We start from the raw sequence: 13,011 nt of genomic DNA, 5'->3' as shown, positions 1-13,011 counted from the left end.
CTATGGAATTCACCCTCTACGAAAAGGCATTGTTTGGATGGTTGAGGTTACTGCTTCCCCAACTGGTTGTGGAATTGCTGAACTGGCTGGAGGTGGCGTCGAGGAAGTTGGTGCTGAACGCATGGAAGATACTAATGGCCAACGCGATCTCTTGGCCATAGGCAACCGGAGGGCGACACATGACAGTCGACAAGTTCTTCTCGTGCTACAAGGCGTCGAGCCAACAGGAGACCTGGGTATCCCTGCAAGTGGTGCCAAGCAGAGGATTGGTGGCTGGGCTCCCTTCCTCCGTTAAGGGGTGGAGGACGAAGTGGTTTTTTGTTTCAAAAAATGGTAGGAGAAGGGCGAGAACGATGTAGAAAATCCCCACCAGGTCAGTAGAGCTGAAGTTAAGCATAGCGAAGAAGAGAAAAGTGATGGAAGTGAAGCAATGGTGAGAGGAAGAGAGGCTCAAGTAGAATGATCTAGTTAAGCCCTCTGCCCTCTTCACCACCGGTTTAGGCCCTAAACTGGCAAGGAGGACCCCACCTCAGAGGAGGTTAAGGCAAGGAAAGCGGCCCAAGAGGCTGATGACTGTCGAGCGCTTGTTGCGGCAAAGAATCTAAAGGAACAAGAGCTGGGCCTAGCTCCCAAGCCATATGTGCACATGGTCGCCCGCCAATGACCCAAAGTGTTGGGAGAGTGGGACTTAGAAACTATTGTGCCGGTGAAGGCACCGATTGATCCGATCAAGGAGAGAAGTAGAGCTTGGATAGAGCAAGCGAAGAAGAAAAAGAGAAGTGTGGCCAGGGGGGAAGGAGGGAAGGAAGGGAAAGAGGGCCAAACTTGTGCCAAGGGATGATCGAACATGGAAGGTGGAGATAGTGCAGGCAAGGCCAACAATGATCGTTGAGGAAAGCGAAGCCGACCCCCCCATCGCAGAGTTTATGGACCTGGCTAAGGTGAAGGAGGAGAAAGCAGAGGAGCAAATGATTGGCCTGCCTGCGGTGAAGGAAACAAGTGATAAAGTAGTGGGTGGAGAAAGAGCGCCCAACCCCCAGTGAGTACAAGTAGAGTGGAGGAGAGCTCCGCTTTCGGTGTAGTGAGCACCGTTGCTTGCCATCTAAGTGCAGTAGTTGGGCGCTCACTACTTGAAGTGAGCCAGCCAGCCAGCCAGCATCTTTCGTGACACCAGAGCCGCTACTGAACGCCAGTTGAGCATTAGAGATGATGCGGTTGTCAGGGACGTGTCTCGATTTGGGGAGGCCAACCTTATGAGGGCATTATGCTCGGCCCAAACGGAGTCGCTGACCTTGGCAGCCGCTCTACTGGGCAAAAAAGTGATGGCGAAGATGGAGACTGAGCCACTAAAGGCCCAGTTATTGAAGGCGCACGCTGAGCTTGAAGTGGCCAGAATGAAGAGTGTCAAGTGGCAAAAGGTGGCGCGAAGTGCCTGTGCCAAAGGGCTGGTGAATGAACGACGTTTAAAAAGGATGGAAATGCTAGCCTTGGTGCAGGGACATGTTGCCGATCGAGCGAAAATGAACTAATCAGAAATAATGGCTGAACTGGTGGATGTGAAAGCTCAGTTAGACGAGGCGAAGCGTGAGCTGGAGGGCGCTCGCCAAATGGTGGAGTCGCTGGAGTCTGAGATGGCGAGTGGGTGACAGAAAGTGTTAGATTCCCAGTAGGCCTGCAACCTGGCTAATGAAAGGCTAAAGGAGGCTCTGATCTATAACGAAGAGCTATGTGAGTCACCTCTAAAGGAGAAGGAAGAGGCTGACGCGCAAGTTGCTGAGTTAGAGAGGGCACTTAGCGCAGAGGCGAAGGCTCTGGAAGAGGAGAAGAGGAAGGCAACAGAGCTGGCTAGGGTGATAGCGTCAGAAAGAGTGACTTATCCCGGCTTTTATGCCTCAATAGTGGAGCAATTCAAGCAATCTACTGAATTCCAAATAGCAATAAACGCTATTGTGGTCTCTAGCCTGGCCTGGTGGGGGCGGAGGTTGGGCCATCGGGCGCGAGTGCAGTTGATCTGGTGGAGGGACAAACAAAAGCGGAGATAATCCAGAACTTCCGATAGTCCAACTATTACAAACACTTACTGAGCAAGTATTGGGATGTCAACTAGGTGAGGTTTAAGCAAAGAGCACAAATGACCTTCCCAGACATTGACTTTAGCTCTGTGAAGCCAAGAGAGGATGACATTGCCAGCACGCCTCTGGATGAGGGGGTTGAAGAATGAGACCTCCTATCCAACGAGGAAGAGGAAAGCTGAACCTTTGGATGTGTTGTTTTTGTTTTTAAATTTTCCATGTAAAGACTTACACATTTTGTAATGAATTCGTGTATAATACAAGAATTGGTTTTGGAAATTGTTAAGTTATAACAATTTGTTTATTGTGTGCCCATTGAAAAATGAGGTATAAAGAAAGAATTACGTGAAATGAAAGATGAAATGGATTTTAACAAATGGAACGTGTAGAATGCAAGGGCTCAAACTTGTAAGCAAAATGAACCAAGGCCCCAAGTAAAACTTAAAAGTGAATCAATAAATCAAGTAACTGCATAAAAACTGGACTCGTGCCAAAAGCAGGGGTTTAATTTGTGAAGTCAATCAACTAGTACCACGTGTTGAACTCAGTCTAGAGGAGGTTGTATCGAACTCAGGCTGGTTGAGGACTTCAGGCTGAGGCTTAATTGAACGCAGTTTGGCAGAGGTCTTCATGCTTAATTTGGCTGAGGCTCAGTCTGGCTGAGGTCTTCATGCTCAGTCTGGCTGAAACTTGATTGAACTGAGGTTGGCTGAGGTCTTCATGCTTAGTATTACTGAGGCTTGATTGAACTCAAGCTGGTTGAGGGCTTCATGCTCAATCTGGCTGAGGCGTAATTGAACTCAGTCTTGCCGAGGTCTTCATGCTCAGTCTGGTCGAGGCTTGATTGAACTCAGGTTGGCTGAGGTCTTCATGCTTAGTCTAGCTGAGGCTTGATTGAACTCAGGTTGGCTGAGGTCTTCATGCTTAGTCTGGCTGAGATCTTTATGCTCAGTCTAGCTAAGACTTGATTGAATTTAGATGAACATTCATGACATATGCAATACAAATAACAGAGGTTGAATGTCTTTTTCATTAATATGAAATCTTGCCATGATGAGCTTATACATTGTATTGAAAAGACAAAAATTTAACAAGTAGTCTGAGTTGACCAAGGTAGCAAAATAAAACGTCATGGGAGAAAATGGGACTCCATTTTACTAAAAATACCGCTTCAAATGCTTAGCATTCCATGGGTGGAGGAGGTCTCTGCCTTCTAAATCTTATAAGTGGTAAGTGCCTAGGTGTGGCCTAGATTTAACAATGTAAGGCCCCTTCTATTTAGCGGCTAGCTTATCTTCGGCCGGGTTTTTGGTAGCCAAAGTCGTCGCTCGAAGAGCTTGATTTCCTATAACGAACTCTCTGGGATTGACTTTACTATTATAATGTTTCCTCATCCTCTGTTGATATAAGGCTAGTCTAACAGCGGCTAACTCTTGTAGTTCTTCAATTAGGTCCAGCTCGACCCGTTGTAGTTCTTCGTTTAGTTCTGAGTTTGGGTGCACTACCTGGGGGGTCGGCAGACCGATCTCCACGGGATAACCGCCTTAGCCTCGTATGTTAGGCAGAAAGGTGTCTCCCTAGTGGGAGTTCTTGCTGTCTCCGATAGGTCCAGAGTACATTTGGTAGCTCCTTCGCCCAAAGTCCCTTAGTGGACTCCAACTTGGTCTTGATAATCTTTAACAGAGACTGGTTGATGACTTTGACTTGCCCATTAGCTTGGGGATGGCCTAGAGAGGAAAAACATGTCCTGATGTTGAGCTCCTTGCATAATTTCCTGAATTTGGCGTTGTCAAACTGTTTGCCATTATCTAACACAATGGCTTGAGGGATCCCGAATTGGCAGACTATTGATTGCCAGATGAACTCTGTGGTATTCTGTTCAGTGATCTTAGCAAAAGGCTTTGTTTCTACCCATTTAGTGAAGTAGTCAACGGCAACCATAGCGAATTTGACTTGGCCTTTGCTAATGGACAAGGGACCGATTAAGTCGATGCCCCACTTGGCGAAAGGATAAGGACTACTGAGTGTGATTAGTTATGTTGGAGGGGCATGAGGGATGTTGGCAAAGCATTAGCATTTGTCACATTTGAGCACAAAATCACTTGTGTCTTAACTGAGTGTGGGCCAGAAGTAGCCCATGCAGAGAATTTTATGAGCCAAAGATCGTCCCCCTGAATGAGTTCCACAAACTACTTCATGTATTTCTCTCGTCACATATAGCTTGATTAGCATTTAGACACCGGAGGTATGGTCGTGAGAATCCTCGTTTGTACAAGATGCTGTCAATGATAACATAATCAGACGATCGAGCCCTGACTTTGTCGGCTTCTGGCTTATTTTTTGGTAACACTCCCTGCTCTAAGAACGGGATAATGTCTTGGGCCCATGGAATAGGCTCGTTTTAGAGCAAGTAGACCTCTTGTTGATCTGGTGAAACTGCTGGGTGGGTCAGGTATTCGATTCAGACTTTGTGACTGAGATCTGACTGGTCTGCCAAGGCTAATTGGGCCATTTCGTCTACTTGGGAGTTCTCTAATCTGGGAATATGCTTGATGTGGAAACTGTTGAAGAGGTGGGTGAGGGAAAGAGCGATGTCCTTGTATGATCGCATTATTTCCTCCTTTGCGTTGAACTCCCCAGTTATATACCCGACAACCAATCGGGAATCACTAGACACTTGGAGATGGTTTACCCCAATGTGTTTTGCCAATCGAAGACTTGCTATTAGGGCCTCATACGCAGCCTCGTTATTACTCGCGTCAAAGAGGAATCGAATGGCACACTTGAAGTACTCACCCTCTAGGGTGGTGAGGATTAAGCCAGCTCCACTACCTTCTTTTCTGTATGAGCTGTCAACGCTAAGAGTACAGGGAGTGGGGATCAACCACCTCGAGAATGACGTGTGCCGGTAGAGGAAGTACGTCTGGGGTGAGATTGGTGAACTCTAGGATAAAGTCTGCAATGATTTGGCCTTTAAAAGATGTTCAGGTTGATAAGAGATCTCATTAATTCAACAGACCACTGCATGAGCCTTCCTGACGACTCTGGTTGTTGCATAACTTTTTTCAAAGGTTAGTCAGTGAGGACCACGATGGAATGGGCTTGAAAATAGGGTCGGAGGCATATGGAGGCGATGACCAAAGCTAGAGTCATCTTCTTCAATAAGGAACAGTTATGTTCTGCCCCTGAAGTGCTCGATTGATGTAGTAAATCGGGCATTGGACTAAGTCTTCCTCTCTGATTAGGGTAGCACTGACCGCAGTATTGGAAACAACTAAGTAGAGAAAGAGGGTCTCCCGTAGAATTGCTTGAGAGATGAGAGGAGGGTTGGCCATGCACTGTTTCAGTTGTTGGAATGCCTCCTCGGACTCGGTGTTGTAGTCGAAAGCCTTCATAAGCAACTTGAAGAATGGAAGACACTTGTCGGTTGCCCTTGAAATGAAGCGATTGAGGGCAGCTACTCTGCCAGTGAGCCGCTGAACCTCTTTTACGGTTCTGGGAGACTGCATTTCTATTAAGGCCTTGATCTTTTCTGGATTGGCCTCAATGCCCCTGTGGCTGACCATGAGCCCCAAAAACTTATCAGACCCGATGCCGAAGGCACACTTCTCTGGATTTAGCTTCATTTTGTACTTGCGCAAAGCCTGGAAGGTTTCCTGTAGGTCTGTTAAGTGATCTGAAGAGAGTTTGCTTTTGACAAGTATGTCATCAACACAAACCTCTATATTCCTACCTATCTGGTTTTTGAAAATGGCGTTAACCAGTCGTTGGTAAGTGGCCATCGCATTCTTCAGACCGAATGGCATCACACGGTAATGATAAGTCCCCCTGTCAGTAATGAAAGATGTGTGCTTCTGATCAACTTCATGCATTAAGATCTGGTTATAGCCTGAAAATGCATCCATGAAACTAAGCATTTGGTGACCTACTGTTACATTGACCAATAGACTTATCATGAGTAGTGGATAACTATTTTTGGGGCAAGCTCGGTTGAGGTCGGAGTAGTCGACACAAAGTATCCATTTGCTATTACTTTTGCAAACCAAGACCACGTTGGATAACCACTTGAGATAGTCCATATTTTTTATGAATTGGGCCTTTAATTGCTTGTCTACTTCTGCAGTGATGAGATTATTACGTTCTGGATGGAAAATGCGCTGATTTTTACGAAATGGTCGAAACTGGGGCTTAATGCTGAGGTGATGAGTAATAAAAAAAGGATCGATATCTGGCATGTCCAAATGAGTTCAAAAAAAGACATCATTATGCTCGGTTAGGAGAGTTGTAAGGTCGGCCTTGGCTTGAGAGGACAGTTGGCTGCCAATCTTAGCCATTTTTGTTGGATCGGTAAAATTAATGGATACTTCCACTAACTCTTCCACTAGTTTCCCCCAGATTAGTTCCTCTTCGTCTCTGGCGTAAAGGCCTTTAATGATCATAGCCTCCTTCATCTTCACATCTCTTAATGAAGCGACGTAACATTCTCTAGCTACGGTCTGCTCACCCCTTACGATGTTGACCCCATGATCGGTCAGAAATTTTACGACTAGATGGTAAGTGGACGTCACAGCTTAGAAAGCATTAAGGGTTGTACGTCCAAGTATGACATTGTAAGCGGAGGGGCAGTCGACCACCAGGAAAGTGAGGATCTTCGTGGTTTTCCTTGGGAATTCACCAATAGTGATTAGAAGATCGACTGATCCTATGGAGGTTACCTGATTTCTTGTCAAACCGACTAAAGGGGTTTGAAGAGGTGATAACTTTTCCTCGCAAATTTTGTGCTGCTTGAACGCGTTAAGGAAGATGATGTCCGATGAGCTACCATTGTTGACGAGCACACGTCTGACTTTGTAGTTGGAGAGGAGAGAGAAAATGACTAGAGGGTCGTCGTGGGGATACTGAATTCCCACACAATCTGCATCCATGAAAGTGATCAGCTTCGACCACTGTTTGGGTTACTTCAGATATCGGTCAATCGTTGTCATTTCTTTGTCTGACCCCTACTTGATCCTGCGGAGCTCGACTCGCTGTGCCGACCACAATGGTCCGCCGCATGCTAGGGCGCTCGTAATGACCCTAATTTCTTTCACTAGGAGAGCGGGTCAGCCTACAGATCGAGGTTGTTGTTGGGCTCTATCATCATTCTGTCGTGGTTGATTGGCTTGCCTTGGCAGAATATGTCTGTCATTCTACCTCGGAGGATCAGCCCTTGCTCTTTGGTGGGGTCGAGTTGTGATGAACCAAGCCAAACGTCCCTGACGGATCAGGTTTTTAACCTGATCCTTAAGATTGATGCACTCCTCGGTCTCATGGTCGTGGTCGCGATGAAAGCGAAAATATATCTACTGATTCCGATGGATGGAGGGAGACTTGGAAAGTTGGGGCCATTTTAAATTGTAGTCTTGTTGGATTTGGTTAAGGACCTACTCTATGGGTGAGTTAAGAGGGGTATACTGCTTGAAATGATCGGATGGGTGGGAAGGAGCCAATCGGTCGGAGCATGGGGGCCGGTCAATATATTGGGTAGGTCGGTGGGTGTATTGGGAGTGTTTATCGGGTTCTTTTCATTTTTGTTTGGGTTGTGAAGGTTTAGGCGTAGAATCTTGGTGGGCTACCAAAGAGTCCTCAACATTCATGTATTTCTGGCCTTTAGCAAGGAGGATAGCCATGGTTATTGGAGGGTTTCTAAAGAGGGAGAAGAGGAAATCTGATGGGCATAGCCCGGCCATAAAGGCTGTTAAAATGACCTTGTCATTATTCTCCTTGACCTGCAAAGTTTTCGAATTAAAGCGAGTGACAAAGCTACTTAAGTCTCCCTTTCTGTTTGTCGAAATCAGTAGCTGCGTCGCCAGACGTCGTTGACACTAAGTGCCCATGAAATAGCTCAGGAAGGAGTCGCTTAGCTGATGGAAAGTAATGGCAAAGTCTGGCTTGAGTTGACTAAACCACAGTCGTGCCGACCCCTTGTGTGTCACAGGGAAAGCGCGATGCATGATTTCATTAGGGAAAGCATGGAGGATCATGAGTATCCTGTAAGCTTCCAAGTGGTCGACCGGATCAGTTGTGCCATTAAAGGTGTCGATCGACGGCATTTTAAACTTAGGGGTAGAGGTTTATCCTTGATAGAAACGACAAAGGGGGAGTTGGCGGTCGTGGCAGGTTTGTTCTGTATGTTCTGTATGACCCTCTAAAGTTAGAGCTTCACGGCTCGCAGCTCCGCGTCCCAAATGCAAACATTGTCTCCTCAGGAAGAAAATGAGGGTTGAACACTACTAGCCTCACCTTCATGGACAGGAGTGTGGTGTGATGGATGGCAGTTATAAAAGGGTTGAGGTTCGTCCTGATGAAGTTGCGAGCCCTGAGGAGGGGGGTGTAAGCCCTCCAAGTTCGACAAGTGAGCTTGTGGGGCGAAATGTGGGACAAGAGGTCCTTGAGAAGCACACGGTTGTTATGGGTGGTAGTTTAGGGTATGTTCCTGGTTTGGAGGAATGTCTTGTGGCAGCGGAGGGGGAGGAATAGGGAGATCACGCTGGAGCAAAGCATTGATCAAGGTCTAGTTTTGCTCAGCCAAACGGTTGATGTTGTTGGCGAGTTCTGTAAAATATGAAGGTGGATTGTTTGGGTTGGATGACTCAGCTCGAGGGTTGCCAGTATCGTGTTGCGAATCCATAAATCTCGTCGTAACCATTCACTTCGACGTAAAAGTGGGTGATGGGGGAAATGCCTCCGACGATAATGAACACAACTATCGACCGAAGAATTTCCACAGACGGCGTCAACTGATAATGCAGTTTGGTCATGGTAAGACTGAGTAGGACTGATCCAGGCGCTCCACGAGTCGTCTCTACTCCGTCTTCCTAGACACACCTGTAACGAGTCCAATGGGAAGGTTCTGAAATAGGGTGGTTCCTTCCCGTGAACCCTCCGACGATTAAATTAGGTGGTATTGAATAACAGTCTAGAGAGAGAGAGAGAGAGAGATTTCTTCTTACCAACCACGTAAACTAGAGGCTTCCTTATATTGTTCATTAATCATTTCCTTGTCCATTCATGTTGTCTCATTGGCCGAAAGCCTGCCGTTTGCTTGCCTCGACCATGGTTGTTTGTTGTATTTAATGTTTTGACAGTCTCATTTAATACTTCACGTGTGGACAAAATAACTCCCCAAAATCTTTGTCTGCCACGTGCCAACTCCCTGCCTAACACATGGCTAGCTAGTACCTAGGCCTGACCATTGTGAGTTCTTTACTGGACTTAGTGTTGGGCTTGTTTTGACGAGCTTTAGGAGAGTGATTGTTTGGGTAACCCAAGACAGCTCCCTTTGGGTCATGCCCATCAATTATTATTTTTGATAACTTGATATCTAGCCCACTAGACCAACTAATTTAGGATAAATCTTTCCGTTGAAGTCAGTTTTTTTTCTCACTTTTTTTTTTTTTTTTTTTTTCTTGTTTATCCAACTTATTTACAAAAGGGATGATGTGCACTATTTGACAATTGTTATTATTATTATTATTATTATTGTGGTTAAAATGGTCCAAAAAGAAATAACTTCTTTGCCAACATAATATTTCGGAGACAAAGTTAAAAAATGAAAAGAAAAAAAAAATTGAATAAATTATACTAACCTTCTCCAAACTTTAATAAAATTACAAAGACCTCTATTAGGTCAGTGTAATTTGTCTTGTGTGATGAAGACCCAAAAGACAAAGAATTCATATTCGGCCATTGGGAGTACCTCGTTTGGCAACTTATCTATTATCATATGTGCCATTTATTCATACTATGGTTAAGATATTGTAACCCTGCAGCTAAACAATATATTCAGGCAGACTCTTCTTTTTCGCTACATTCCTCAATTTTTGCTTCAGCCCTCTCTTACTCACCTATTTTTGTAATCATATCCCGCTCTCTCTCTCTCTCTATATATATATATACATATATCATTCGTGGTGATAGATTCGCTAGTCTTCACATTTTGTTGTTTAAACCTGTAATTGTACAACTTTGATCGAGCATTGAATTCAATATTGGGGGTGCACAATCAGAGCAACACAAAGCAATCATGGATGGAATGTGAAACCTACTTACATACATACATGCCTTTCTATTACATGTATTTGAATTTTGAATTTTCGTACTTTGATCTTCTTTATTGAAATTTGCATTGATTTTTGTTTGCTCTCAGTTGTCAATAACCAAAAGAGACTATTTCAAAAAATGCTAACTAAATAAACACCCTTATTTGAAACCCTTGGTTTGAACTTTGAAGCTCTATTATATTCAGAACATTTTATAGTAGTGAATACAAACAACTCTTTTCTAGAGACAATGCTTTTTTATTTACTTGCGTTGGGTTTTTTGGAAGCTAGCAACTATTGTGATTGTTTAAATGGTACATAGCTATAGAAGTGATACATAATAGGATGATCAAACTTGGTTGATATAATTACAAATTTGGATGGATGTCTTAGAAAATTATTAGAAATTTTGATGGATGTCTTAGCGTATATGAGAAAGAAATATTCTAAGGACATGGGAATTGTGGAGAAGCTCTTGTTGCTAATGCTTTGATAATGTATTCCCTTCCAAATCACCTATCAAAGTGTGGAGTGGACATGGGATACTAAATTCAACATTTTAAGTTCCTTTATTATTGTTATGTGTGTTGTGTATTATATGAAGAAAAGAATAAAGTTGGCCCTCTTAGAGGACCGAAGGTTGAGTACACACACACACACACACACACATATATATATTGATTTATTGCTCCTCAAATCAATAAATAAGCTTTGACATGTATGTTGCTTAATGCTTAAATTTTTTAAAATCTTCTTGAACCTGTGGTTTCCCATCAATCAATATTAATTGTTGGTACAAATTTGGAATCAAAAGGTCCTAGTATATTATTTTCCCCCATTTTTCTACCATCAGTTAAAATCAAATTATTTCATGGACATGTGGCTTAAGCTTGTGCCTTAAAGCTTACATGTCAATGCTTTTAGATCCTAGGCCTCACATCATACCTTTGCATTTTGGAGCTCTAGTGAGTATCTTGTGGGTTACTTGATGCAACAAAGCTTTAAAACTTGGAAAGAATTATACTTACGAGTTTTTCCCTTTCATGGATTTTAGTTGATTCACAACCAATGATGGAGGAAACTATTTTGATCGGCGATGATCTTATGATGGGGCCCCCATCACCACTCATTCCACCAAAAATTGCCTCTCATGTACTCGAAGGTGTTGATTTGTGTGATGGGATATTGAGGAACCTATTTTTGTGTAAGTTCTGCCTTTTTCCTTCACTTTTCCTTCTGTTCTTGTTCTCTCGTGCATTAAGTTTTGCAGTTCTTTAAAAATTATTTTTCTGTTGTCTCTTTTGGCTGTGTTATACGCTTGCAAATCAATGATATTAAGCCATTTTGTCAGGATGAGATTGCTCTATATTGGCAGTGTGCAGAGAAAATGGTGAGATAATAATTGATTTTATTTTCTACTTTCCTTGTTGGTTGCGATGTAAATATATTGTAAATGGAGCTCTCTTCATTCTATTGCATTTTATCATCTGTCTAACTCAAAATTTTTGACTGACTTTAGGATAAGGAACTGAGGGAACAACTTCAAGATAGTGAGCGCAAATTGGGGTCATCTATGCCTTTAGATGAAGCAAATGAAAGAGCAACTCAACTGCAATCAGAAGTTACATCATTGGATAGGTATTTAGTATTCATAAGCAAGCATGAAATGATATAATCATGTCGTATGAAGTGTTTTCGAATTGTGAAAGTTTTTAAAGGTGGCAATATAATGCTATTCCAACATATGCTACGTGTTGCAAACTGTTTTTTCCTCCCTTTAGTCTGTTTTGCATTTTGTTGTTCTTACAATGGACATAAAATCTACCCACCATGCTACTCTATAAAAAAATAAAAAAATAAAAATTGAAAAGAAAAAAAGAAAGAAAGAGTGAACAAAAGAAAGAAAACAAAAACAAAAATAGAAGAATTTTAGTTCATGTTCACAATCTTCCTTTCCCTGGTTCTAGGACTAGCTTTTTTAAAGATTTGGCTCTAAAACCAACAAATGCAAGAGACTTTGCCTGTTTATCTTTGGCATATTCCTTTTTCTTTTTATTTAATTTTTTTTTAAAAAATAACTATAGAAGCCTTTGAGATTGGTTGTGGAATTAATTGATTATGGTGATTATGTTTTTTCAAAATTGTAGGCACTTAATTCTGGCCAATGGAATTGAAGACATGGATGGATTTCACCAGAGATGGAGTTTACATGGTCACCAGTAATTTTTACACATACTTGTATTTTGATCAAGCATGCTTTTGTTTTTCTTTTCAATGTTCTAGGTGGCCTACTTCTAGATTCATTTTGACCATTCACTTTATAGGTTGCTAGTTCAATTAGTTAAACGGGGAGGGGGGAAATCTTAGCCAGTTGCCTTGGTTAAATATTTCCCAGATACATGAAACTTGATACTCTGTTGCCATTAAATACATATGGAAAAGTATTAGAAGTCAACCGGTTTATCATTGTAAAACAATGGAAAGAAGAAAGAGAGAAAAGCAACAATTAATTATTCTTATTTTTTTGCACTAGTTAGGATGTTGATAGGTTAGCACAACCTAGCAGTCAAAGCTTCTCCATAAGCACGAACTCTAAACCTCCCTCTAGAAATCTAAAGTACAACCACTTGAGCTACGTTGAGAAAAATAATAGTTGGATGCACATATTTTTGTATATGAATGGCAATGAAAATGTCACGACCCAAACCCACCTTTATAGGTTTAGGATCGTAATCGGCTAGTAATCCCAGATTACCCGGCCTCAAAGACAGAATTAACAGAATTTATAATACAATATACGGGGCCACAAGCAAAAGCAGAATATAAAAACTTGTCCATTGAGCTATGCATACATGCAA

General features: G+C 42.8%; 2 protein-coding genes across 2 annotated transcripts; one reads left to right on the top strand and one right to left on the bottom strand.

Moving 5' to 3' along the window:
* Positions 1-4,533: 4,533 nt before the first annotated feature.
* Positions 4,534-6,997, bottom strand: LOC145807158 (uncharacterized). Its single transcript, XM_082905097.1, has 4 exons — positions 6,748-6,997; positions 6,384-6,618; positions 5,330-6,266; positions 4,534-4,995 (listed from the first exon to the last, which is right to left on the bottom strand). The coding sequence occupies exons 1-4, from the start codon at positions 6,995-6,997 to the stop codon at positions 4,534-4,536; spliced, it is 1,884 nt and encodes a 627-aa protein (XP_082761223.1).
* A 1,381-nt stretch (positions 6,998-8,378) lies between these two features.
* On the top strand, positions 8,379-12,376 carry LOC114278763 (uncharacterized). Its single transcript, XM_028220894.2, has 5 exons — positions 8,379-8,539; positions 11,170-11,357; positions 11,470-11,543; positions 11,673-11,791; positions 12,301-12,376. The coding sequence occupies exons 1-5, from the start codon at positions 8,379-8,381 to the stop codon at positions 12,374-12,376; spliced, it is 618 nt and encodes a 205-aa protein (XP_028076695.2).
* The last annotated feature ends 635 nt before the right edge of the window (positions 12,377-13,011 follow it).

The sequence above is a fragment of the Camellia sinensis genome, chromosome 14, assembly GCF_055761805.1.
Source record: "Camellia sinensis isolate YWXY chromosome 14, ASM5576180v1, whole genome shotgun sequence".
NCBI classification, from domain to species: domain Eukaryota; kingdom Viridiplantae; phylum Streptophyta; class Magnoliopsida; order Ericales; family Theaceae; genus Camellia; species Camellia sinensis.
The sequence above is the reverse complement of the archived record's forward strand: the minus strand, read 5'-3'. Positions and strand labels throughout refer to the sequence as shown.